General features: G+C 33.5%; 5 protein-coding genes across 5 annotated transcripts in view; 3 read left to right on the top strand and 2 right to left on the bottom strand.

Annotated features, from left to right (window-relative positions):
- LOTGIDRAFT_218445 (hypothetical protein) overlaps positions 1-3,335 on the top strand; it is a gene marked incomplete at its 5' end in the record, with an annotated part of 20,642 nt that extends 17,307 nt beyond the window's left edge. Inside the window, 2 exons of the mRNA XM_009061197.1 lie at positions 1,817-1,993; positions 2,395-3,335. Coding sequence (XP_009059445.1) covers positions 1,817-1,993; positions 2,395-2,528 — 311 coding nt within the window. The 3' untranslated portion in view covers positions 2,529-3,335. The remainder of the gene's footprint in view (positions 1-1,816; positions 1,994-2,394) is intronic.
- Positions 3,336-6,616: 3,281 nt separating this feature from the next.
- LOTGIDRAFT_234081 (hypothetical protein) lies at positions 6,617-10,434 on the bottom strand (the record flags this gene model as incomplete). Its single annotated transcript, XM_009061196.1, has 2 exons — positions 6,617-8,118; positions 9,777-10,434. The coding sequence occupies 2 exons, from the start codon at positions 10,432-10,434 to the stop codon at positions 7,040-7,042; spliced, it is 1,737 nt and encodes a 578-aa protein (XP_009059444.1). The 3' UTR covers positions 6,617-7,039.
- Positions 10,435-11,902: 1,468 nt separating this feature from the next.
- Positions 11,903-13,369, top strand: LOTGIDRAFT_178952 (hypothetical protein; the record flags this gene model as incomplete). The annotated part of the gene is made up of 1 exon (XM_009061195.1): positions 11,903-13,369. One exon carries the CDS (start codon positions 11,903-11,905, stop codon positions 13,367-13,369), a length of 1,467 nt encoding a protein of 488 aa, XP_009059443.1.
- A 744-nt stretch (positions 13,370-14,113) lies between these two features.
- On the bottom strand, positions 14,114-17,556 carry LOTGIDRAFT_83936 (hypothetical protein; the record flags this gene model as incomplete). Its single annotated transcript, XM_009061063.1, has 6 exons — positions 14,114-14,342; positions 14,759-14,839; positions 15,543-15,628; positions 15,970-16,097; positions 16,720-16,827; positions 17,352-17,556. Coding segments are annotated over 6 exons (837 nt in total), but the record flags the coding sequence as incomplete, so codon positions are not given.
- Positions 17,557-18,088: 532 nt separating this feature from the next.
- On the top strand, positions 18,089-19,923 carry LOTGIDRAFT_218439 (hypothetical protein; the record flags this gene model as incomplete). Its single annotated transcript, XM_009061194.1, has 4 exons — positions 18,089-18,204; positions 18,448-18,524; positions 18,650-18,700; positions 19,078-19,923. A coding segment is annotated over exon 4 (435 nt), but the record flags the coding sequence as incomplete, so codon positions are not given.
- Positions 19,924-27,082: the final 7,159 nt, after the last annotated feature.

The raw sequence follows: 27,082 nt of genomic DNA, 5'->3' as shown, positions 1-27,082 counted from the left end.
TATATTGATAGATCGCGGTCAATTCAAATTGGTGGTAATCAGATGAACGGTCAAATTTGGCATGTGGGCATGAAAGAGGCTAAAGCTTTTACAGGTAATAATCGTATGAACAGTTTCAGAGTTATTGCCATTGATGGTACGTCAATGAGACCTTATTGAATTTAATGATAATTTAATGAACTGTTTTTGAGGCTTTGCTTTGACTTATAAATATTTTTAAGATCATTTGAAATTCATAATCAAGCTATTAAAGACTTTATCGAATAATTTTTCACCGAAATATCGTGTCTGACTTGACGTTTTTCTCTATTAGCTATATTGTGCAACTCGTGCTCACTCTACAGGCTACAATTTTTTACAGATTCTTTTGATTTTTATTTTGTGTGTCAATGTCATTATGAAGATCATCCCTATTGATTTTCGTGATGATCGGATAATTTTTCACCGAAATATCGTGTCTGACTTGACGTTTTTCTCTATTAGCTATATTGTGCAACTCGTGCTCACTCTACAGGCTACAATTTTTTACAGATTCTTTTGATTTTTATTTTGTGTGTCAATGTCATTATGAAGATGATCCCTATCGATTTTCGTGATAATCGGATAATTTTTCTCCGAAATATCGTGTCTGACTTGACGTTTTACTCTATTAGCTATATTGTGCAACTCGTGCTCACTCTACAGGCTACAATTCTTTACAGATTCTTTTGATTTTTATTTTGTGTGTCAATGTTATTATGAAGATGATCCCTATTGATTTTCGTGATGATCGGATAATTTTTCACCGAAATATCGTGTCTGACTTGACGTTTTACTCTATTAGCTATATTGTGCAACTCGTGCTCACTCTACAGGCTACAATTTTTTACAGATTCTTTTGATTTTTATTTTGTATGTCTATGTCGTTATGAAGATGATCCCTATTGATTTTCATGATGATCTATCGATTTTCATGATGATCGGATAATTTTTCACCGAAATATCGTGTCTGACCTGACGTTTTACTCTATTAGCTATATTGTGCAACTCGTGCTCACTCTACAGGCTACAATTGTTTACAGATTCTTTTGATTTTTATTTTGTATGTCAATGTCATTATGAAGATGATCCCTATCGTTTTTCGCGATGATTGGATAATATTTCACCGAAATATCGTGTCTGACTTGACGTTTCACTCTATTAGCTATATTGTGCAACTCGTGCTCACTCTACAGGCTACAATTGTTTACAAATTCTTTTGATTTTTATTTTGTATGTCAATGTCATTATGAAGATGATCCCTATCGTTTTTCGTGATGATCGGATAATATTTCACCGAAATATCGTGTCTGACTTGACGTTTCACTCTATTAGCTATATTGTGCAACCCTGTAGTCACTAATGACTGTTTAATTATTTCTGACAGCTGCCAGTGGGCGTATGTTACCTTGCCTGGCAAGCTATCTTATATTTTGATATTCAAACGTATGATGTATTTATGAGCGACATTGAGTGTTGAGTTGAATATACACAAATTGGTTGGGAAAAAGATGACACAGAGGCTTAAATGGTCCAAAAACAATATTTGTATACTTTTCTTGCCAGTGGCTCCAATTGGTTTAAGGAAATTAAGAGTTAGCTAGGGTTGAAGCATTGTATATTTTACACAGCCCTTTTTTAACATAAAATGATATAAAAAGACAGTGTTTGACTTGAATTTTAAAAAAATTTCTATCTGGGACTAGAACCCAGGACCTCAAATTTGTTGAGCAGTTCAACACCAGTGTGAAGGTGAAGCCTCTGATCAGTTGAACAGTATTTTCCTTTTAAAACACAGGACCACAGGAACGTGATATGTTATTGATGCATCATGATGTACAGATACAATGGCCTGATCTAACACGAGAACGTAGACAGTATAACCTGGTTAATTATGGTGATGTCAATGGGTATTCTGCCATGGCTAAGACTGTTGGAGTACCTACTGCTATAGCAACCAAAATGGTTTTAGATGGTAAGATTTCAGTAGTTTTCCAGGTTATTTCGTGTCAGAATGAAAGCCTGACTTTAGGTTCACTCAAATTTTAAATACCAAAGTACTAACAATATAGACTGCCCAATGAAACCGAAATCAAAAATAAAAGTTTGGCAATATATTGGTAGCAGCTAGTTGATTTTTCATATTAGAAAGTACATGTATATCAATCATAACTCACATTTTTTTCCTGCATTGGGCAATAATAAAGATCACTCTGTTGTGAGGTCATGGTGGTGGTAGCATACTTACAATAAGTCTATTATTTATTTGAACACCATCAAATAATAATCGTTTTAATATTTGTATAACTGGAGAACTCGAACAGGTTTGAATCAAAAGAGTGATTTTGACTTGCAATTATTCTTTGGTGTTTTCAGGAGAAATTCAGATCACAGGTATCGTGAGACCTTTCACCCTGGACATTTACCAACCAATGTTATCAAGACTTAAACAGGAAGGAATCTATGCCATTCAGAATACTGCCTGGTTACCTGGAATACAAACACGGTGAAAAAATCACTGAAGTAATTGGTTGGAGGATGCCTATTATCTGTTTGTAATTTATATTTTATTGTAATAGAATGGCATGGTTTTGTATTTTCATTTGTAATATATATTTGTATTCAATTAACTTCACATGAGTATTAATGACCAATTTGGACCCTGAATTTGTCAGCAGTGTTATGATTTTATTTAATTGTGCTGACATGTAGTTTAGCTGTTTAAGATTCAAATATTACTGTCTGACAACATTGTCTTTGTTTTTTCTCATGTATTTCAAAAATGTTCTCAAAAAAAATTTCGAATGCCTATCATTTGTTTTTGACTGGCCATGAGTCCATAGAAATATAATGTTTGGTGATTTTACATTTGAAGAACATACTTTACTCCAAGAATCACAATGATTGGGAAAATGTAATTTTGAAAAGAGTGTGCATGGATAATTGAATAAGTAAAATGAAGAATGAGTATTTATCTGCAAATATGTGTTGTACCAAATAATCATATACTAAATTACTTAATTTACTTTATAGTCATTGTAATGAAGTACTGTGTGTCAATTTTAGCAAATTATTTTTTTAGACCAATAATTCATTGAGATCCAAATGTTGTGTTTTTGATGTTATACAATAATAGTTTTGAATACCAAATTTTTTCGTTCAAGTGTATATACAACTATTTTTAATCTCCCTGGCCTTATGGTTTTCAAGTATTACTTAACTAAATTATTTGTTACTTGTTACAGGGTATGTATATTTATTTTTTATTGGTATATTATATTCTTATATATTGAAAAATAATTATTATTCCATCCGATTGGCAGAAAGTGTTTTCCATGTCAGCCTCTTCGACCAGAAAGCCGGGTTAAAATATTTGATGATATTAACTAAACCCATTCCATGATGGCAGGTTAGCAGGCAAGCATCTAACTCACTGAGCCTTCCATCCCTTATTTAAGTAAATTCAGTAGATTCACGGGCAATTGTCCATGATAATATATTCCGTGACCAGTGAAAAGGGTGTGGATATTGAGCTTTCCTAATTATCGGCAACTGGTTTAACGGGTCTCCACTGTATTTGCAGCTTGATATTTTAATTAAATATAGTGATAGTGTGATCTTCATTGCACATATTATAATGAATTTTAAATACTTTCAACAATAATTATGCTGGTAGGCCTACAACAATAACCTTTAACATTTGTACAAGAAGTTATTCCATCAACACTTATTATGGCTGACCTCCAATCAACATCTCTCCAACAGACCCCGACCTGCAATTCTATTCATTGGCTATCAAACAAAATTAAGAAGATCGTAAAGAATTCAGTTGGTATTGAAACAGTGTTTCCTGGCGATACAACGCCTTATGATAGCCAATGGTAAATTGAATCCCTCAGAAAAACAAAATCCAATAGGATGGGTCTACCAAATTCCAGATCTCTTGATGTACAACTCAAAGACCATCAAGTCAGGCCCAGAACTGAAGGATCATCTTTTGTACTGAACGCCATGCTTTGGGAAGAAAAACAGGACATCAACACCAGCATACTGACTATTATTCCGAAACATCTGCCTCTATTCCATCCTCTGATGTATATTTTGTCAGTGTTGTCAGCTGGAGTCAGATGGAAAAGACCCTGTTAAATGGGGATTTTCGACTCCTCCAAAGATGCGTGTTCTCTAACATAATATTGAATTAACTTTAAGATGATTTTAGATTGAATGCCTTATTAAAAATGAGGTGCTGAAAAATTACAATCGAATCGAAAAAATCCCTTTCTCAAGCCTTTTACGCCTTACTCTTATTGAAAATGAAAAATTACACTAAAATGGAAAGTATAGTTGGCTCTCATTTATATACAATACTCATTCACAACCAAATTTAAACACATATTTCAGTAGTCTGATCTATCAGAAAATTCAATGCCCACATAGCAAAGATGGAAAAAAAACTAAACAAACTGAGAAGTTATCAAAGCAAATGACAACTTTTCTGAAACATATCTGAATGAAATACCAAATCCAAAACATAGAATTACAATGACAAAATTTAGAATTGGAGGTCAAACTCGAAATAGAAATGGGACGTTATTACAAGAAAGGCATTGCGAGGCAAGGTAACTTACACGCCCACTGGCAGCTATCAGAAATGATAAAACCGTCTATAGTGACTAAAGTACGAATTTTCTCATATTGAAGAAATTTTATTAGTTTGAATTCAATTACATATATATATGCCAGTTATTTATGCTGAGTAATTCCACAAAATGTTTTAAAATCAATATCAATAACCCAAATACAACAAACAATTAAATCACACAGCTCTAATCACGAGCAAAAAAACAACTGTTGACGCTTTTTTACAAAGTCAAGGGCAATAACTCAAAAACCGTTATTCGAAAATGCGTCAAGTTAGAACTTGTCCGAGATCTTATTCCAATGATCACACCAAGTTTCATCAGAATCGGTTGAAAACTGTATCTTCTATTGTGCTCACGAACAAATTTTGACGCGTTTTAACAAAGTCCAGGGCAATATCTCAAAAACCGTTCTTCGAAAATATGTCAAATTCGAACTTGACCGAGATCTTATCGATCTAAAGCATCACACCAAATTTTATAAAAATTAGATGAAAACTGCAGTCTCTATAGTGCTCACAAGAAATGTTAACGGACGGACCGACGGACAGGGGCGACAGCAATTTACGACCACATAATATTCATATGTGGGCGTATAAAAATGATAGAAAATTGCAATTCCTAATGAAAAATGAAAACCCAGTAGGCCTAATATTAAAAAACGCTAAGCAGCTTCATCTTTCACGCATTCAACTATGGATGTCCCAGAAACTAAAAGATGTTATATGTTATAATATTAAGTTTTGTATTAAGATATCAATTGTTCTGTCTCATTATGTATATCCAACCCGGTTTCCTCCTGTCAGTGATGCAGGTAAGAGGATTGACATGGAAAAAGCGTCTATAGTCGTTCGGATGAGACAATAAACAGAGGCCCCGTGTGCTACAGGTTGTGCACCTTAAAGATCGAAAATGGTAAAATTTCCCTCATCGCACCCTGCATGGCGTTGCCCGTCTTCATTAGCCCACACTTTTTTTTTGTATTATGCTCATTTATATTTTTCATGTATTGTAATAGTTTTTTATTTTTTGCAACTGATGTATTTTGTCATCATTCACATTATTTGGTGATGTGTTAGTTTTTGTTTTTTTGTATTGCTTTGCACTTGTGGTATGATTAATATTTTATGCAGTAAAATTAGTATTACTAAGATCAAAATTGTACCCCGATATAGGTGACGCATTTAGCAGCCATTGTCGAGTTTGTTACTCCTGAAATTATGGCGCTGTATTTGGTTCAAAATAGGATCCAGATCTGATTGTATAAATTCTTAAAATCGCGTGGTCATTTCTAAGATTGCAGTCAAGGTATGAAATAAATAAACCACGCTTTCAGACTCACCTTTTTTTATACGCCCACATGGAAATGTGTAATAAATAATAAAACTTGACATCAAATACCATCCTTTAAAATGGAAAATGGAAATGTGGACGTATATTGCCGTCGCCCTTGTCCGTCTATCCGTTCACATTAGGCGCGATATATAGAGTCTACAGTTTTTATCCGATCTTGATGAAACTTGATATGAAATATTGATGAGATTTCGTTCAAGTTCGAAATTGGTAATAATCGGAAGAACGGTTTTACAGTTCTTGCCCTTGACTTAGTAAAAACGCGTCAAATTTGGCTTGTAGGCACGATAGAGACTACAGTTTTTATCTGATCTTGATGGAACTTGGTATGCATGTGTATATTGATGAGATCTCACTTGAGTTCGTAATTGGTAACAATCAGATGAAGGGTTGCGGAGTTATTGACTTGTAAAACAAGTAAAAACTTGTCAAATTTGGCTTGCAGGTACGATAGAGACTACAGTTTTTATCCAATCTTGATGAAGCTAAATATGCATGATGAGATCTTGGTCAAGTTAGAAAATGGTAATAATCGGATGAACAGTTTCCGAGTAATTGCCCTTGTGTGTACAGCGATGAGACATTGTTTAAATTTGATTGTTTGAACTTATATTTATTAAAAATAAAAATTATCAATTCATAGACGGCATCATTATAAATTAGCACAGTATACACGAAAAATAAAGAAAAAAAATTGTGATGTGACCAAATAAAGGCTTTTAAAAGTATTCCTTTTTTAATGTAAAATGTTTTGATTCCCGAATTTGTGCACGACCTTTGGCGCAATTTAGATCCGATTTTTTTGTCTTTTCTGACCCAATTCGGACAGTTCGGGAATTCAGAATTTTACACACACCGACAAAAATGTGTCAAATTACACTTATTTCCTAAAGTTTCACAAGTTTGATATGGAAATTGTATTAGCGCATAACAAAAATGTGGCATGTGTAGTTTTGGCTGGGTACTCGGGGATTGGGTAGAAAAAATTATTCGTTATGTTTATAATATAAATTTTATGCTAGGATCATTCAAAGATGAGTTTTCATATGAATAGCCAAGTTAGTTTTCTTGGTAAATGCTTCATCACAGACATTACATGGATAAGGTTTCTCTCCAGTGTGGGACTGTATGTGTGGAGTCAAATGACTTTTAGACGAAAATGATTTATCACATAAGTCACATTTGAAGGGTTTCTCTCCAGTATGAGTCCTCATGTGATATGTGAAATGACTTTTTTGATAAAAAGTTTTGTTACAAATCTCACATTTAAGAAGTTTTTCTCCAGTATGTGTTCTGACATGTCTTGTCAATTCACTTTTTGTAGTAAATGATTTACTACAGAGAACACATTGATATGGTCTGTCTCCAGAATGTGTCCGGATATGAATTGTAACGTCATATTTTCTATTAAATGACCTATCACACACACCACATGTATAAGGCTTTTCCCCAGTATGTTTCTTTGTATGTATAGTTAACCCAGTCTTGGAAGCATATGATTTATCACAAACATCACATTTAAAAGTTTTCTCTCCAAAATGTGTCTTAACATGACTTGAATGAGTACTTCTCTGAGCAAACGTTTTATTACATAGAACACACAGATAGGGTCTATCCCCAGTATGTGTCCTTTTGTGTCTAGTCAAATCACCATTAGTCCTAAATGATTTATTACAAACATAACATTCATAAGGTTTCTCCCCAGTATGTGTTCTGATATGACGCAAAAGATGACCTTTGTGAGGAAATGATTTACTACAGAAGTCACACTTATACGGATTTTCTCCAGTGTGAATCCATTGATGTGTTGTCAGATCACAATTTCTTATAAATGCCTTACCACAAAAATGACATCTGTAAGGTCTCTCTCCAGTATGTATTCTCATATGTCTTTGTAATTCAGAATTAACTGGATATGATTTACTACAGATGTCACATTTATAAGGTTTCTCTCCACTATGTACCCACATATGTCTAGTTAATACACCACTTGTAATAAATGATTTACCACAAATGTCACATTCTAAAGGTTTTTCTCCAATATTCCTCATTTGATGTTTAGGAACATGTCTCATCAGCTTGCTATAAGAGAAGATTTTCCCACAAACTCCACATGGAGCAGAGATACAATTCAAAATAGGCATCATTTTGTTAAGCAAAAAGACCTTCAGACCATGAAGTTTAATGCTTATCCTTTCCAGTCTCCCTTTCACAATAAAGGACAGGAGAAAAACCCAATTTTTCTCACTGCACACAATAAAACATACTGTTTGCAGTTGACTGAGCAGTGAGCATCCATATTAAACCAAATCTGTTCATAAACGTTTCTCAAATTCTCAAAAAATCTTATTATGTCTTTCTGAAATAAAATAATGCAAGCAATTAAAATCAAGATTGAAATCCCTTAAGCATTGGAGGAACTTTTACAAGAATTTCTTAACAAAAAAGGCATTCATGCAATTCATTTTATGTGAAGTTTCAATTGGTATCTTCTGGTCCTGTCTGGTTATTAGACGCACCCCTGTTCCAGAACTAATGCACGTTATATAGATCTGGTGTTGTTTTTACACAATATATGAATAATAATAGGCCCTATATAGCAGAATATAAATTTACTTCAATGTTTTGTTGCTTGGATTTGGTCACTGATAACGACCATGACAATAGGGCACTGAACAACTGGTTCTGAATACCTGGACAAAAAAAGGTTGTCGAATACCGCCATACTATTCTTAATCTAACCATAGAACTGTATAAGCCTACTGACGTCAAGGTCAAGTCAAATCGGTATGCGGTCAAATCGACCAGTCAAAACAAGCTATTTCATGGCATTACAAATGAGTTGGTCAGCACAATGGTTTTTTTTTATATAGAGCTTCAAAGTTCCGAGGTGCTAAAATGACAGCCGAATCCAATTTAATGTCCATTAATGGGTTGCAGAGAAACAAAGTTAAGAAATGTTTGATACTGATTTATTATCACAAAATATCAGTTTCAAGTGGTATAAGGTTTTAAAAGAGAAACACTCTTATAGAAGCACTGGCCAAGTAGGGACTGTGGATTTCAGCATTGGAATACATCAATTCGAAAGAAAATTACCTACTTCTGGAGAGTTTTACAAGATAAACAAATAATTCAGAAATGCAAAGCTATTGTTTCAGGTAGTTAATGAAAGGGGGTCTAATCTACCATGGACAAGAACATTTGGCCTACTCAGATTTTTATTCCTTTTATAAGCAGTCACCAAACGTTTAGGATAGAGATGTTAGGCCATTGGGTACAAAAGTTTGTAATTGGTCTATCCAGAAACTCTCCCTTTTGGTTTTTGGATTGATCGTTGTAAATACAGAAACCTTTTCTATGGGCATAACAAGATCTTAAATGGAATGATTGGTTGGATTAAAATGATTCGCGATTGAAGAATGAAGAATGTCAAAGCAATGACCGCTTAGAGGAGTATGCAACGCGTTTTGGGTTTCGCCAACATATTGTACATCTAACAAAAAGCACAAGGAGAACATTATGGTATAACTCACTTCTTTAATAACAAAGCACATAACGTTTCAACACAAATGATGTATAAAGGCCAATGGCTAACAATAAAGGTGTTTAATATGACACAAAATGTTTTTAAATTCTATTTATTACCAGTATGTATACTAACTTTTTGATAATTCACTACCCCCTACAAATGGTTTACTAACCATATCAGATTTTAGGGCTTTTCTACAGAATGTATTCGAACATGTCTAGATAAAGCATTACTTCCTGCAAATGATTTACTACAAATGTCGCATTTGTAAGGTTTCTCTCCAGTGTGAGTTCTGATGTGTTTCTTTAAATCACTTTTTTTAACAAATGATTTGCTACAAAACTCACAAGATGAAAGTTTTTCACCTGTGTGCATTCTTACATGTAATGTCAAAGACCACTTTCTAGCAAATGATTTACCACAATATTGACATTGAAAAGGTTTCTCTCCAGTGTGTAATCTAGCATGGTTATTTAACTCACTGGTTGTGCCAAATGACTTACTACAAACATCACAAGTATGGGGTTTCTCTCCTGTATGAATTCTTTCATGTATTGTAAGGTAACAACTCTGGGAAAAAGCTTTGTGACAAAAATTGCAACTATATGGTTTCTCCCCAGTGTGTGTTCTCATATGTTTCTTCAAATCAGTATCGGCTACATAAGAATTATTGCAAAATTCGCATACATAGGGTCTCTCTCCAGTATGTAACCTTATATGACTTTTCAAGTAACCTCTAGTTGAAAATGACTTATTACAAAAATCACAATTAAATGGTTTCTCTCCAGTGTGCGTGCGAATGTGTCTAACTAGGTTGCGATTAGATGTAAACGCACTGTTACAAACATCACATTTATAAGGTTTCTCTCCAGTATGTGATCTGATGTGCATCGTTAAAACAGCTTTAACAGCAAATAACTTGTCACAAAAACCACATTTATAGGTTTTATCTTCATGAACACTAAAATGTTTACTCAGGTGAAAATCTGTAGAAAATGACTTATTACAAACTACACAGATGTGAGGGCTATCTCCATTATGAATCCTGTTATGCTTAGTCAAGTAATGGTACGTTGAAAAAGTTTTTTCACAAAAATCACATTTAAAAGGCTTTTCTTTAATAAGACGCCTTTTATGTATAGCAACATGTTTTAAGAGAAGGTTACGAGTAATTGTTTTTCCACACACTCCACAAGGTAGATCTGGACTCTTATTGGACAACATTTCTTATTATTCACTGATTTTCTCTACAACTGTATTTTCTTCTAGGAAGTTGCTTGTTGAAGTGGTCAATTCTGTGGTTGAAGTGGACAATTATGTAACTGCATTGAGGCTGAATTGTGAAATAAAGTAATCAATGGTAAGCTGGCCTATAGAACAATTTCTAACGGGTCTTTTGTGTGGATTAGATCCGACAACAATGGACGCTGGAAAGTATAAAAAAGGTGACAAATAAACAAGCTACCAAGAGTCAAAGATGAAAACGACGACTACAACTCCTTCCATGTACAACTACAGTTAATGTAGAAGTTGTAACTGAGTAAGGTTTACTATAAGCCGCTCATTCTCTAATGAATGCTGATCATGATCCAAAATTCAAAAAATCTCACATCGATGGAGCAAGTTATGAAAGAAAATAGTTATAATTGATTTGCTGTTGGTGTTGCATCTTTTCTCCTTCTGCTAAGGTGAAGGTCGTCGGGGAATCCAATCGACCAGTCAAACAATACTGGTCAGTTTGGACAATGACGGTCTATATATATAATGCCCTTAATGTATCAAGAGTCTAGATAAATGGTAAGGTGTATTATTTCTTTGACAAACAAAATACACAAATCAATTTTATCAAGATATGTTCGTTTTTAAAGTATACTATAACTAATTGAATGGGACTGGATGATAGAGACTATATATAAGGTTGATTAACATTTCCGGTTTCTTCACGTTTTCCAAGTTAATTTCTTGAATTAGACATTTCCTTTGCAATTGAAGACTAAGATCACATAGAGTTGCAAAGGAACAAACACATAAAGCGAAAATGTTGCGAACATGGCGTCATGTGCCATTCTACATCCCCAAACGTGCAAAAACATCATCAAGTCATGGAAGTATGAATATTGCTAAACCGAAAGTAGAAAAAATCTTTTCTGGATTGTGTGATGCTGACTACCAAAGTTACTCTAATGGCGTGAAAAGTAATGATAATTTATCCAAACTGTCTTCAGGTCCCTCCTTAAAGGACTTTATTATCCAGAAATCAGAAATTCCATTGAATCATGAGTATGACCGAAATTATTTTGAATTTGAAAACTTGGAAAAAACAAAACGAAAGGTTTTCATTGAAACCTATGGCTGTCAAATGAATTTCAGTGACACTGAAGTTGCCATGTCAATATTGCTAGATAATGGATTCTTGAAAACAAATTCTGTAAAAGATGCTGATGTAATATTAGTCATGACATGCTCAATAAGAGAATCAGCAGAAGATAAAATATGGAAGCGGCTGAAATATTATCAGTCCATCAAACAAAACAGACATCCATCAAAACTGCCCTTAAAAATTGGAATTCTTGGATGTATGGCAGAGAGATTGAAGACTAAAATTTTAGAAAGAGAAAAAATAGTAGATCTTGTATGTGGGCCAGATGCTTATAGAGATCTTCCTAGATTGTTAGCTATCACTGAATCAAATCAATCTGCTGCAAATGTTCAATTGTCTTTGGAGGAGACGTATTCAGATATATCACCAGTCAGGATTAATCCTTCTTCTAAATCAGCTTTTGTGTCTATAATGAGGGGATGTGATAATATGTGTGCGTATTGTATAGTGCCCTTTACACGAGGCCGTGAAAGAAGTCGTCCAATTTCTTCAATCCGTTCAGAAATTTCAAAATTAGCAGAACAGGGTGTGAAAGAAGTTGTTTTGTTGGGACAAAATGTCAATAGCTATCGTGACACATCAGAAAGAGTTTTTCCAGGACAGCAGACAACTTTAAGCAATGGTTTTAAAACAGTGTACAAAACTAAACAAGGAGGATTAAGATTCTCGGATCTATTGGATAAAGTTTCCTTAGATAATCCAGAAATAAGATTTAGATTTACATCTCCTCATCCCAAGGATTTCCCAGATGAAGTTTTATACTTGATCAAAGAAAGAGCCAATATTGGTACCAATATCCATCTACCAGCCCAAAGTGGAAACAATGCAGTGCTGGAGAACATGAGAAGAGGCTATACACGGGAAGCATATCTTAAATTAGTTGATCACATTCGCTCCATTATTCCTGATGTAGCTCTAACCAGTGATTTTATCGCAGGGTTTTGTGGGGAAACAGAGGAGGCTCATTTAGACACTATATCTCTATTGAAATTAGCCAAATATGAATATTGTTTCAGTTTTATGTACAGTATGAGGGAAAAGACCCAAGCATTTCATCGCCTTGTGGATGATGTGCCTTTAGACATAAAGAAGAGGAGACTTGATGAAATCGTCTATACTTTCAGAGAACTGGTTTTGGAACGCCATAAAAATCAAATCGGACAAGAACAATTAGTTCTAGTGGAAGGAATAAGTAAGAGATCGGAAAGTGATTTATATGGACGAAATGACAGAAACACAAAAGTTATATTTCCGAATGTTGAGGTTGAAAATAATGGAACACTCCAGCCCATACAGCCAGGGGACTACATTGTTGTAAAAATTAACAATTGTTCGTCTCAAGTGTTAAAAGGGAATGCATTAACTCATTCCTCAATAACAGAATTTACTTATTATCAAGTATTAAAACAAGGTTTTGAATCAACAGAGATATTAAAATTTCAATAGCTATTTACGGTACTCATATCTTCTTATTCTGGTTGGACATTTTCAGTTTCAATTTTTCAGTTTTTAATAAAGCCTGTAGTATTTTTCTCATTTTTGTAAGCAGAGTAGAGTCCTAGTCCTATGAACAATGCTTGTTTGAAACATATTTTTTTAAAAGCTTCACGATAATGGACTTGTTCCTTGTTTTATTGTCTACCTTACTTCAACAAATATGCACCTGGACCATTGGAAATTTGTATTTACGGCAAAACAAAACATTAACAAAATATTCATTTAATCAAAATCTATCATTCAAAAAATACATTATCAACAAGCAGTCTTCAGAACTTTTTGAGGAGGTTCCATACAAGAATTGCTTGAGTTTAAAAATGATGAATTATCTATAGAACTGCTAGTTTGAGTTTCATCCGTTCGATCACAATTGACATCACAAAAGTCGGGAATGGGATTGGAATCATTAAAGCTTGTGTTTAGACATTTGATATCATTTTTGACATCGGCAAGATTCAGATTAGTTTGAGCTAAGTCATTCTGAGATTCTTCTTTAATATCAGGTTTTATGATAGTGTTTGACTCTTGTTTCAACTCAGCAGTATTTGGCTTCACCCCTGAAGTTTCAATTTTCACAGTTGATTTCACAAGAGCTTCAATTTTAATATTGTCACTGCCAGGTTTCAATACTTCTTCAACCACAATTTTGGGTCCCTTTTTCTCTGATTTTAAAGTATGTACAGATTCTAAATTTACAGTAGGACTTGTAAATTCTGGAATTTTAACATTTAATTTTTCACACAGACCACAAATTATCTGATCCACATAGCTATTGATTTTTAAATCACATTTTTTATCATGTTTTGTAGTTTGTAGGTTCACAATTATCAGTTTTCCGCCATTTTTTTTTGCTGCCAGAGGAAGATTACCACATGGAATGATCTGAAGTGAGGTTCCTAAACATAAACTTAAGTCAGCTTTCCTGAATTATAAAAAATCATTTCATCAATAATTCCTTAAAGAAATGCACTGGTCGTGGCTATAGCAATTTTCTTACCTTGAGAAAGATTCTATCCATGGCACCTAATCGATGACAATCCAACCTGCTACCATATACTGATATATTTCACAATTTCATAGAAAAGGAGATAAACTGATAACCTAAATGGCCATAATTTGATACCTTAAACATTCATGTCAGTTCCAATCACTATCCTGTTAATTTTTGCAACCAATTATCCTACCTTGAAATAAAGATGCTTTTTAGTGTGTGATTCTAATTGCATGTCACAGGTGTAGAAGTTTGAGACAGACCGTTTATTGTCACCTAAAATGATGTTGACCTACTAAAGAGAAACATGACATGCAACTTCTATGGGTTAAAGTAGACAGACATACCCTGAATGATAATCGGCAAGATTTAAATCATGATCTGGTAAAGAGTCTTCCCAGTCTAATATCGCATCATGCAAACGCCCCCTGAAATAGACAAATAAAAAACATAGAATATTTATATGTATAGAATATTTTTTTAGAAAACTAAAGTATCTGGTTGCACAAGCCTAACTCGTTGATCCATCAGGTCCATTTTCTTGATCTTTCTAGATTTGATTGGAAGATGATTTAGATTCATTGAACCAAAGGATTGTTTTAACTAAAATGAAGACCAGAATCTGCTAGATGAAAATTTGGATGGGGAAAAGGCTCTTTCACATTTGCAAACACTTGTTTTTGCATCCTACTGTTCTTGTGTCCAAAAAACAGCAATTCATTTTTTATTTCTATCATACTAAACAGTTAAAGGGATTGTAAAGACGTTTTCTTTTTATGTGTATCAGGGACACATTTGACTAGTATTTGGGACATTGCAATTCTTCATCTGATGCTTGTGGTTCCTGAAATGCCAGAAAGAGTTAACTGGCAGCTCCCGCAAGAGAATTTGTAACCAGCCTAACACCAGACCACAATAACATAATAGGTATCTCCCCTTACAAGATGGCTTTGCAGGAACCATGGGCATCGGACAAAAAATTGGAATGTCCCAAATAGAAGTTAAAAGTGTTTCCCGATACACCTGTCTTTCACAAACAGATAAACAGCTATTGACAGAACTTCAAGGGACTGCGTTGATACATATAAAAAGGCTAGAAAACCTGTTTATAGTAAACAATTCCAGACTTACCTACAAATTCCTCTTGGCTTTTGTTGAGTACATAAATTACCGGTTAACTTCAATCCCATAGTTGGGCTGCAGTGACTGTTAATGTACTGTTATGATGAGAGAAAGTCAGAAAGAAATGATAGTAAATTTATTCATTTTTTTTAAATGGAACATTACCTTATACTCTAATACATTTTTCTGATTCTTAGAAGAATATTTTCATACAACTATCGATTCTGATAGATTCAATTTTTGTTCTATAAAATTTCCTGTGGCACATGTAATTTAAAGAGTGTTATTGCAAAAAAATTATTAGATGTATCACAGGAAATTTGAATGATAAAAATTATTCAAATATTAGTTAAACCAAACTGACAATATAATACTGTATTAAATGCAAGGGGAAACTCGATTAACCCCTGATCAATAACTTGAGAATAATAATTACCTTTGTATGACATTTATCACAGGTTTCAATAAACATGTTACCATGAGGCTCTGATAATCTATTTATAGGTAATCCTGATCTGACATGTAAACCATCTACATTCTGACTGATCACATACTTCACAATGCCTATTAATAACAGTATATATAGTGAATATTGATATTAAATAACAGGCTTAATGCCGGAGGCAGAGGGGAGTATTTTATCGGGTGATTGCAGTCAAGTCGACGACAATTTTTTCCGCCCGTATGGATTGCCTAAATAAAAATTTTGTTGGGCGATTGATATTTCTTTCACCAATCGGGCTTGATTCTGATATTATGTGACGTTCAGAGTGCCCCTTCATGATCTCGTGTAAATATTCGCTAGCGATTTTAAGAGTCATGACCGGTCAAACACATACGCTTGTCTGCTCCTTACGGTGGTTCGCATACGACATATTTCACTTTTAATTTTGAATTAAAAACATTAATTTTCACGGTGATAATTCCTGTAATTCTGAATATAGGTGATAATTCCTGTAATTCTGAATTAAAAACTTTAATTATCACCTAGGTTTAATTATGAAAATAATTATCAGACATCAGTTTACCTAATGGATCATAAGTCTTCATAACCATTTAATGTTACTAACTGTGTAAATTGTTTAAGCTGGTGATTGCAGGCAAGTTTTACATGTTTTAAGCTGTAGTGGTAAGATATAGAACATTGTTATATCTTATATCATAATCAAATTGCAAGAACACAAACCTAATTTTTCTAATTCAATCAGGGCCATATGTGTTTTGGTAGGTTGAGCAGATTCAAATGTTATATTAATTTGTGGAGTTTCTCCTTTTTCCTCTAGAGTCCAAACACCTGAAATGATCAAACTTTTAAGTCAATATCGATAAACAATAGATCACATATTGCTATTCATGATTATTACAAAAAGGATACACTAGTCTTAATATTTGCTTTACTAGCTGATAGAGTCAATTTCTGTTATCAATAACACATAAAGTTACACTACAACTCAAACGTAAATTTATGGCTTAAATTCCCAACAAAACGTATTCAAAACATTAAACGATGTTGACTCTTAATGTCTTCTAGAAACTGTCTATCATAAGAATACTTGAATGATCCCTATATTAAATACCTTTGATGAACACTAGGAAATAGGATTTAGTCACAATTAAATTGACACACACCATCCCTTGTTATACAGCCCCTAATTAAATATCTTTGGGTCAATCATAATATTTCAGATGATCATGATCGCTCATGTGAAAAGTTCATTCGCTGCTAATGTTTGGCCAAACTGTTGTTTTGGATTTTGCTGTTCAGATCGCTAGTACAGTACCGGTACTTGGTTTACTTAAGATCAATAATTTAAATACCGTTCGGTCCTCTGAAATCAGGAATTCCAGCAGATGTACTGATTCCAGCTCCAGTGTGAACAACAAGATGTTTACTAGCTTTCACCATCTCAGCTAGCTCAACAATCTTTCTCTGAACAGTTTCTTCATCATCAAAATATTCTGGTTGACCACACTTCCCTTTATTATCATAATCTGACAACCCTGTTGCATAGTTTACAGACATGTTGCCATATAACTTATTGGCTGTAAAAATACAAATATAATTCTTAAAATAGCGCAGTGTTATATTAAGGACTGGGATATTTAATGACTGATTCAGATTGATTGAATCAAGCCATTCCAGGAGGCATGGAATTTTTAAAATTTCAAATCACTAAAAAGTGTCTGATTCCGAGGGATACAATCAAGCTGGCGGTAGTTTCCGGTGTAATGATTAATTTTTCCATTACTTTACCTGGATCGCAGAATGTGAGAAAGTTACAAATTTTCCTTATTTGTAAACAAAGAAATTCTACTTTCAGTTTACCACTAAGGGGAGATAAATTCAATTTGGCTGTGTTCGACTATCCATGCCTTGTGGTCTTTTATTGCCTTTTGCTGCTTATTTAGTATTATCTATTTCATAATCAAATGCTTTATTCGTAGTCTGGTTGGCTTTGTATTTGATTAACATTCTGTAAGAAATACCATTCTAGAGAAAACCCTTCAGAACACATTTACTATGTTGTATGAAGCGAACACAGTCCAAAGGAATGGCCACAACTGAAAATAACATTTCATAAACCATTATTTTGTCATTCTGTTTTCTAACCCAAGCTTTGAAACAGAATGTCTACGCTATCTTCGAATAATATTTACTACTCTACACTGGGTAAAAGTGTTTACATATTTTCGAGATATGTTTAGGCTGGGAAGCCTTTAAAGAGATAGACCTATATTGTCTTTGGACAGGATATTGTGCTTCTCTTAGTTTACCAGCTTAAATTTAGACTTATAACAAAAAATTTGATTGTCGATGTCGCCTAATATTTTTATATAGGGCACAGTTGTCAGATGCCTATATATGATCACATTACCACCATATTATGAATCTAATAATGTTTAAATTTTGTAGGCAGACATCTGAAACATGAGCTGAGTGGTGTTGAATTCAAGTTGTCTGATAAAATCCAACTCAGAGGGAATTTCAAGGTAAACAAGATGCAACCACCAATTCTTTGAATTATGTGGATTTGAATTACGACTCTACCTTATGATATGTATGTTTTGAAGTGATCAATTCAATTTCATTTACTCTGATGTCAATTGTTTTTCAGGAACTGAATAAGCTGGTATTTAAATCTACCAATGGTACTGATAAATATAAAGTATGTCTATTTTGATTTGATATAGTTCATTTATTCTAAGGCCCTTCTCTAAACTGAAAAGCCTTCATTTTAATTTTTTCAAAGAAATTTCTGTCTCAAAAAAACCTGAAATTAATATTCATAAGACATACTAAAATTTCGTTATTTTAGTAGAAATATATGATCGTTGTAACTGTATCGGGTGATAAGATCACATTTTAGAGCTATGATCAGGGAACTGGACTCTTATCAGCTCTGGATTGATTCTATCTGATCAAAGGGCTTACTTAACAGACTGGGGTCCAACAATAGAAGATTTCATATTCTGTCCTACCAGCATGTGATGAGCTCTTGTCAAGTCAAATATTTCTTGTCTAATAAGGATTTTTTATTTTCAGTACAGCTTTGATCTTGAGAAGTCAGTGATTGATGATTTTAATGTTCATGAAATCAGTAAATTATCAGTGAAACAGAGATGAAAGATAGAGGAATTTTCCCAGACTGGTGCCAAGTATTAAATGTTGTGATGCTTTCAAACTGAAAGACTTTTATTCCACTTTAATAATTCCTTATTGTTTTTTACGCATTTTGTATGGCGCTTTAATTTCTATGTTATTTATTTGAAATATATATTTGGCTGTTTTTACATTTGCAAAATTAACTAATTAGTGCTTTATTTTGAATAGATTTTTTGTTGTGATATTTGTTAAAATTCTGTCTCATTAAGACTAAAAATTGCAGCTGATTCTTTTTGAGATACAGGCAAAGACAACTAGATATACAGTCATAAGTTTTATGCCTGTTTCAAGATGAGGAAGGGTCATAGTACTCTTAGTGATGTGTTTTATTCCGTTTTATCTGGGGGTGCCAAGGGATTTGAGATATACCTTTCAAGGGGAGGTAATAAGAATTTGCAGTGTGCTGAAGGCAAGACAATTCTAATGTACAGTATAGAATCAGCAAATGAAGAACTCTTTGATTTATGTCTCAGCAAACAAGTGGACTATAATTTAGTGGATGCAAAAGAAAATACCAGTTTACATGTGGCAGCTGTTTCAACAAATCTATATTTCTTAAAAAGGCTTCTTAAATATTGCCCGAACATTGACTTGGATAGTCAAAATTATACAGGAAATACACCTCTCATGCAAGCTGTTCTGGAAGGACAAGCCCAAGCTGTGTTCTTAATACTCAACAGTGAATGTGATCCTAATATTCAAAATAAAGATGGTAATACAGCATTACATTTGACAATTATGAATAATCCAGAAAGACAATTACTTTCTGACCCTAAAATACCCCTTTTGAAGACATTTTTAAAACATAATGCAGATTGGACGATAACAAATGCAAGGTATGCCAGTGGGAGTACATCTTTAATGTGTGCTGTAAACAATAAAGATGTAACATTGGTCGATGAGATTTTAAGCTTGTGTCCTGTTCAATATTTCACACAAGACCTGTATCAGCTTTTTAACAAAAATAATCAGTGCTATAAAGAAACATTACTGTTGAAAGGTGTTAATCCTTGTGGTGTTCTGGATTCTTTTTTAGCTTCTTTGTCAATAAATGACATTCAGTGTATTGTTCAAAATTATGCCCTTGCCACATCAGTTGTTAGAAATAACCCTTTATTAGAGTGTTGTTTTGGAAACAGAACTAAATATTTTAGTTCATATCTGGTCTCAATATTGCACAAATGTGGCTTACAATTGACAAAGGCATCATCATTTGTAAAATTATCAGAGGCATTGTTAGCTGAACTTCACTCTCTTTTAGACAATTTTCCAAACAAGCCTGTGCCTCTCAAGGCCCAGACAAGGAGTTTTATAAGAAGACATCTTCGCTTTAGTATCTCTGAAAAGATTTTGCTTCTACCTCTGCCAAGATCTATTAAGAAGTATCTTTTATTTTTTGATGTTTTAGATCCCAAATATAGTTATAATGTCAACAAACACTTCAGATATAAGATGATATTAAAATGATTTTTTTATGTTTGTTTTTTATGTCCATAGGTCTTATTTTAACCCCATATTATGCCATGTAAAATTTGACATTGACCGAGATTTCCTCAATAATACATGCATAGCAAGTTCATTCAAAGACAAAGACTGTGGCCTCTATCTTAGTAAATTTTGCATGTTTACTTATTAAAAGACAATAACGAAAAAAAAAAGCTTGCCAGGCAAGGTAATATATGCCCACTGGCAGCTATCAGAAATGATAAAACAGTCTTTAGTGACTAAAGTACAAATTTTCTCATATTAAAGAAATTTTATTTGTTTCAATTCAATGATATATATATATATTTACTTCCAGTTATTTATGCCGAGTAACTCCACAAATTTTTTTAAAATCAATAACCCAAATTTATCAAAGTATTAAATCACACAGCTCTAATATCAAGGGCGAAAAATTGTTAAAAGTGAAATTGTGGAATATTCAAACTTGACCACGAGATATAATATAAATGAAAAGACGTAAAACTCCATTCATTTCATTACATTCATCATAAAAATCACTTGAAATCTGTAGTCTCTATTGTGTTTATGAACAAATTTTGAAGCATTTTATCCAAGTCAAGGACATTTACTCAAAAAAACATCAAATTCAAAGTTGACCAAGATCTCATTAATATACATCATCACATCAAGCTTCATGAAAATCAGTTGAAAACCATACTCTCTATTGTGTTCACAAACAATTTGAAACGTGTTTTTCCTAAATCAAGGACAATTACTCAAAGATAGCTTGCAAGGCAAAGCAACATACGCCCACTGGCAGCTGTCAGAACGATAAAACAGTCTTTAGAGACTAAAGTACAGTGGTGTAACCTATTTTCGTGCATATAAGGATTCAACATCGAATTTCGTCAAAGTTAAAAAAACGGAATTTTTTTTTTATATCTTAGATGTTTCCTCAGATATTCTATAACATATTTGAAATTGGTTTGTTTCGATTTTCTTTATGAATCCACCACTTTGACCCATATTTCATGAGTAGCCAACTCGACAATGGCGGCAAAATGCGTCACCCATTCGTGTACAATGTTTGATCTATAAATAAGTCGAGAAAAACACTTTGTTTGGATACCCGGTGGTATAATTAACTTCTCTTAGTATTTATCTTTAATATGTAATGTTTATTTCAGTAAATAAGGTCTCCAGCCATAGTACAAATTTCACAATATAAAACAATAACTTTAAATATGTAGAAATATGTTATATACAAATCCAACAAAACGTTATGTACAATAATTATAATAATAAATATTCAAAACTAAGGATAACTCTTTCTGACTATATAGGATTTATACAAAAACGATGCTAAATTATCCATAAAAGTTTGGTCAGACATAACATATTTAAAGACATTTACCCTAGATTTTCCCCTGCTTAAATAGACTTTGACATCAGGAAGTAATTCATTTCTTATATTATCATACAATTTACATTCTATTAATGAGTGGATTTCGTCTTCAATCACTATAACTTGGTGATTTTTACAATATACACATATTCTGTTATTCTTATCTTTATTTTGCCACCTACCAGTTTCAATTGCAAGGTCATGGTTTGAATTTAGTAAGCGATATTCTATGACTTTTATTTCTGACTACCTTAAGATATAACTCTAATTCTAGATTAGTCTTAATTAACCTATAATTTTCTAACTTTGGGCTATCATGTATGATATCTAACCATTCCTGTCTACAACAATCTTGTAATATTTGTTTAAACGAATATAGGAAACCTTTAATATTAGTAACACCTTGTTGGTCCCATACATAGCCATACACATATACATTCAATAAATTGCTGACATGCTGAAGCCCATGTTGTCCTTACAGCGTTATGAAGCTGTAACAGCATATCATAGCATGCCTTTGGGTATCTTGAATCAGGTAAATATATTATTTTAACCAATATTGGATGACATTACAGAAAAAATAAATGTGTAAAGGGAATCGGCCAAGTTCGCCATAAACAGCATGGTTACTAGTGGATGAGCTTACGTGTAGTATTGCCTTGAGAAATCTGAGTTGACATTTTTCTATTGCATCCTTACGTTCGTATCCCCACACTGCTGCCCCATAACATAATATAGGCACTTTCATCTTTGATACTAACGTTATACCTATTTGCAAAAGAAATAACCATTCCTGAACCTTTCCTTGCCTGTTGTGATAATGAATCGACAGCCAGGGTCCAACATAATGTTGGTGCGAAAAATACTCCTAAATATTAATAATGAATTACAGTTTCAATCTCCTTACCATCTAAATACCAATGCTCATTTGCCTTAAGTATACCACCACGTCTAAATACAACAACCTTAGTTTTCTTGAGATTAATTTTCATTCCTTACGTCTTGCAGAAACTATTTATGCAATTTATTTGAGCCTGTAACCTCCCTAGCTAGTAAACACTGAAGAAGGCACAATTATTGATAAATTTAGATAAATTTAGATAAAACTTCATAATAATCAAGTAGGAACCTCATTAAAGTGTTGAAAAATATCTTAGACTCAACCGACTCACTCTTTTGAGCTAACCGAATTGTTTGTTTCCAGATGTCAGAAAAAAATACAGATATTGATACTGTTTGATTGTAGTATGTAGTAAAGGTTAGTAATGATACAGATGTTGATTCTGTTTGACTGTAGTATGTAGTAGAGGTCAGTAATAATACATAATTATATTGATAATGCCTGTCTGCAGTATGTTCTCTAGGTCAGTAATAATACAGATAGTGATAGTGTCTGACTGTAGTACGTAGTATAGGTCAGTAATAATACAAATATTGATAGTATCTTACTGTAGTAAGTAGTCTAGGTCAGTAATGATACAGTAATGATATTGGTAGTGTCTGACTGTAGCATGTAGTCTAGGCCAGTAATGATACAGCTATTGATAGTGTTGACTGTAGCATGTAGTCTGACCTCCACTACATACTACAATCAATCACTATCAATATCTGTATCATTTCCGACCTCTACTACATACTACAGTCAGACACTACCAATATCATTACTGACCTCTACTCAAACTACAGTCAAACATTGTCAATATCTGTATCATTACATACTACAGTCAAACACCATCAATATCTGTATCATTAGTAAACTCTACTACACACTACAGGCAAACACCATCAATATCTGTATCATTAGTAAACTCTACTACACACTACAGGCAAACACCATCAATATCTGTATCATTACTGACCTCTACTACATACTACAGTCAAACACTATCAATATCTGTACCGTTACTTCCCTCTACTACAAACTACAGTCAAACACTGTCAATATATGTATCATTACTAACCTCGACTACATACTTCATTCAAAAAGTATAAATATCTGTATCATAACTAAACTATACTACAATCAACCACTATCAATATCTGTATTATTACTGATCTCTACTACATACTAAAGTCAAACAGAAACAACATCTGTATTATTACTAACCTTTACTACATACTACAATCAAACAGTATCAATATCTGTATCATTACTGACCTCTACTACTTACTACAATCAAACACTATCAATATCTGTTCCATTACTAAACTATACTATAGTCAAACAGTATCAATATATGTATCATTACTGACCTCGACTACATATTACTACAGTCAAACACTATCAATATCTGCATCATTACTGACCTCTACTACATACTACAGTCAAACACTGTCAATATCTGTATCATTACTGACCTCTACTACAAACGACAATCAAACATTGTCAATATCTGTATCATTACTGCAGACTTCTTCTGTATACTAGTTTCAAACACGGATAATTCACATGTGCGTTTGAGGCCCAAATTTGGACGGTGACCTGTGAACACTATTACTGATTGGCTTAGCTAAAACAATCCCGTTTCTGAGACTAAAGTATTATTGGTCAAAAAGTTGGCGTAACTGTCCCTTTTGAAAATTATTTGTCCTGGTCGCAAAAAAATTGTTCCATGCTGCATGAATCGAGTTGAAAAGTGAGCCATGTTTCCACTTTCTTGAGAACTTTAAGTAGTTTTTACAATTTTCACATAATTCATTTGTTTGTTTCGAAGTTCATTTTAATTCTGGACACAAAGTAAAATAGGATCCTTTAGAGAAACAACATGGTGTAGGTGAAGGCAAGTTTCTGGACGACAAATTGGAAGAGGTTTGAATGAAAGACTAACAAGTCAGTTTTTAGTCACATGATAGCGGACGGGTCCTTTTTAAATTTATAAGTGACCAAGTTCGACAATTAAACACATATTTAAACATTTTGTCCAAATTTTGTGGATCATGGGTTATTGTGTCATAAAATATTGTGGAGCGAACGGACCCAGGGCGAACGATCTAGGGGCAAACATGATAAAGACCGAAAATGTATAGGGGCGAACGCGTTTAACAGTACCTAGCTAAATATAAAATTCTAACTTCATGGCCTAGGCCTGCGCTTTTATGGGATTTTTATTCTCATATCACCCTAATATCCATAGGACACAACATTACAATTTTTGTGAAAATATACATTAGGTCTACTTACTCAGTGGCGTAACCAGGATTTCATTGACGGGAGTGAGGGGCACATTTACCCTCTTTTTGGCTTTTCGAGGGAACTACCCTCTAAATACACCACTGTAGTAACTTGTAAAAACGCAGTAATATTAGGAGAAACATTGCATAAAATGCAGGAATTTATTTTCAAAACTTATTCTCACACAAAATAACCTTCCGATCGTTTGAGGAAGTTTATTCCTCAATTGATTTTGAATAGATATACTTGTAATAAGCTTGCTTTCCAATTCATTCACAAGGTTAAAAGTAAATTTTGACTAATTTGTAATTAAAATCTATTGTCGAAAGAACAAATGAATGTACACCAAATTTCATACAACGCGGAATTTTTTAGATAGGTTTGAATTGAGAAGTATTCATCCTTGAACCATGAACTCTTCACAATCGGCCTTGACATTTATTTGTAAACAAACACGACTTTTATTTTCAAAAAGCGAATTTTTGATGAAAATGATGATTATTTGATTGCAAAATCGTTATTTTAAATATTTAGGTAGTTTTAAGCAATTTTTTCCGAAAAGAATATCAAATCATGACTAATTTTACCACGCCGTGGTAAATAGCTGTAAGTGTACTTATGGCTATTTACCACGCTTTCCACGCCAGTGGTAAATAGCCACTGCCCAAAAATACCTTGACACTGGTATGCATTTAAAGATTGTGAATAGCAATGGACTAAGGATACATCCTTGTTTCGTTCCTATCGTGCATGCAAAATAATCGGAGATTGTGACCTATTTGTCTGTATACAAGATTGTAGCTGGCTATATTCTAGTTTCGTTCCTATCGTGCCTGCAAAATATTCGGAGACTTGTGACCTATTTGTCTGTTTACAAGATTGTAGGTGGTTATACATAGATTTTATGACATTAAAAACATTTCCAGCTATGCCATTTTTTAGCAAAACATATTGCAAAAAGGTGGTGCTGTATGCCATCAAAAGCTGTATTAAAATCGACAAATATACAATAGAGGCGAACTTTCGATTTAGTCAGATACTTTTGTATTAACGATTGTAATGTGAAAACTTGATCAATAGTGCTGTATCCTTTTCTATAGCTACCCTGTGCCTCTTTGTATTTATTGTTTATATTACACCATTTTGTTATCTTTAATATAATCAATTCATTATAACTAGTGACAATTCCTTCAAAGAACCGTGATTTAAAAAAAATAGTGACCGACAAAATAAGATACGTAGCGTGAGTTATTGCTAAAAGTCATTGAAACAACATAAGAATATGGCCCGCTTTGTGTTCCATAGAATTTTTCTGCTGACACGGAATCCGCTTGTTGACGTGACTTCATTCGTTGGACTACATTCTAGCAGACGACACTTGGAATTCCGATTACAGCTAGGTATTGTAAGGAAATTCGGCCAAAAAAAAATTGTGACGTTTGGTAATAACTGAAATCCGCCATTTGGTATGTGTCAAAGTATACATTAATACGTTTTACCTTGCTTGAAACTACTGGATTCATTCTACTAGCTGACATTGTACAGATAACCCATGTTTACCAAAACAAGCAAATGTGGAGGTTACGCGAAGTCGCACATGTAAATTATTAATACTTTCCGGAAATGCACGAAAAATAGGTTAGCACGAAATTAGGTTACTTGACTGTAAGAATTTTCTCATATCAAAGAAATTTTATTAGTTTGAGCCAGTCATTTATGCTAAGTAATTCCACCACATTTTTTAAAATCAATATCAATTACCCAAATACAACATACAATTAAATCACACAGCTCTAATCAAGGGCGAAAACCGGTGGGTTCGTTTTGCCGCATCGTCCCCAACTGCACAAAAACCACTTGTT

The sequence above is a fragment of the Lottia gigantea genome, assembly GCF_000327385.1.
Source record: "Lottia gigantea unplaced genomic scaffold LOTGIsca_46, whole genome shotgun sequence".
Lineage (NCBI taxonomy): Eukaryota > Metazoa > Mollusca > Gastropoda > Lottiidae > Lottia > Lottia gigantea.
Note: the sequence above shows the minus strand (reverse complement) of the source record. Positions and strands in the feature narration are given on the sequence as shown.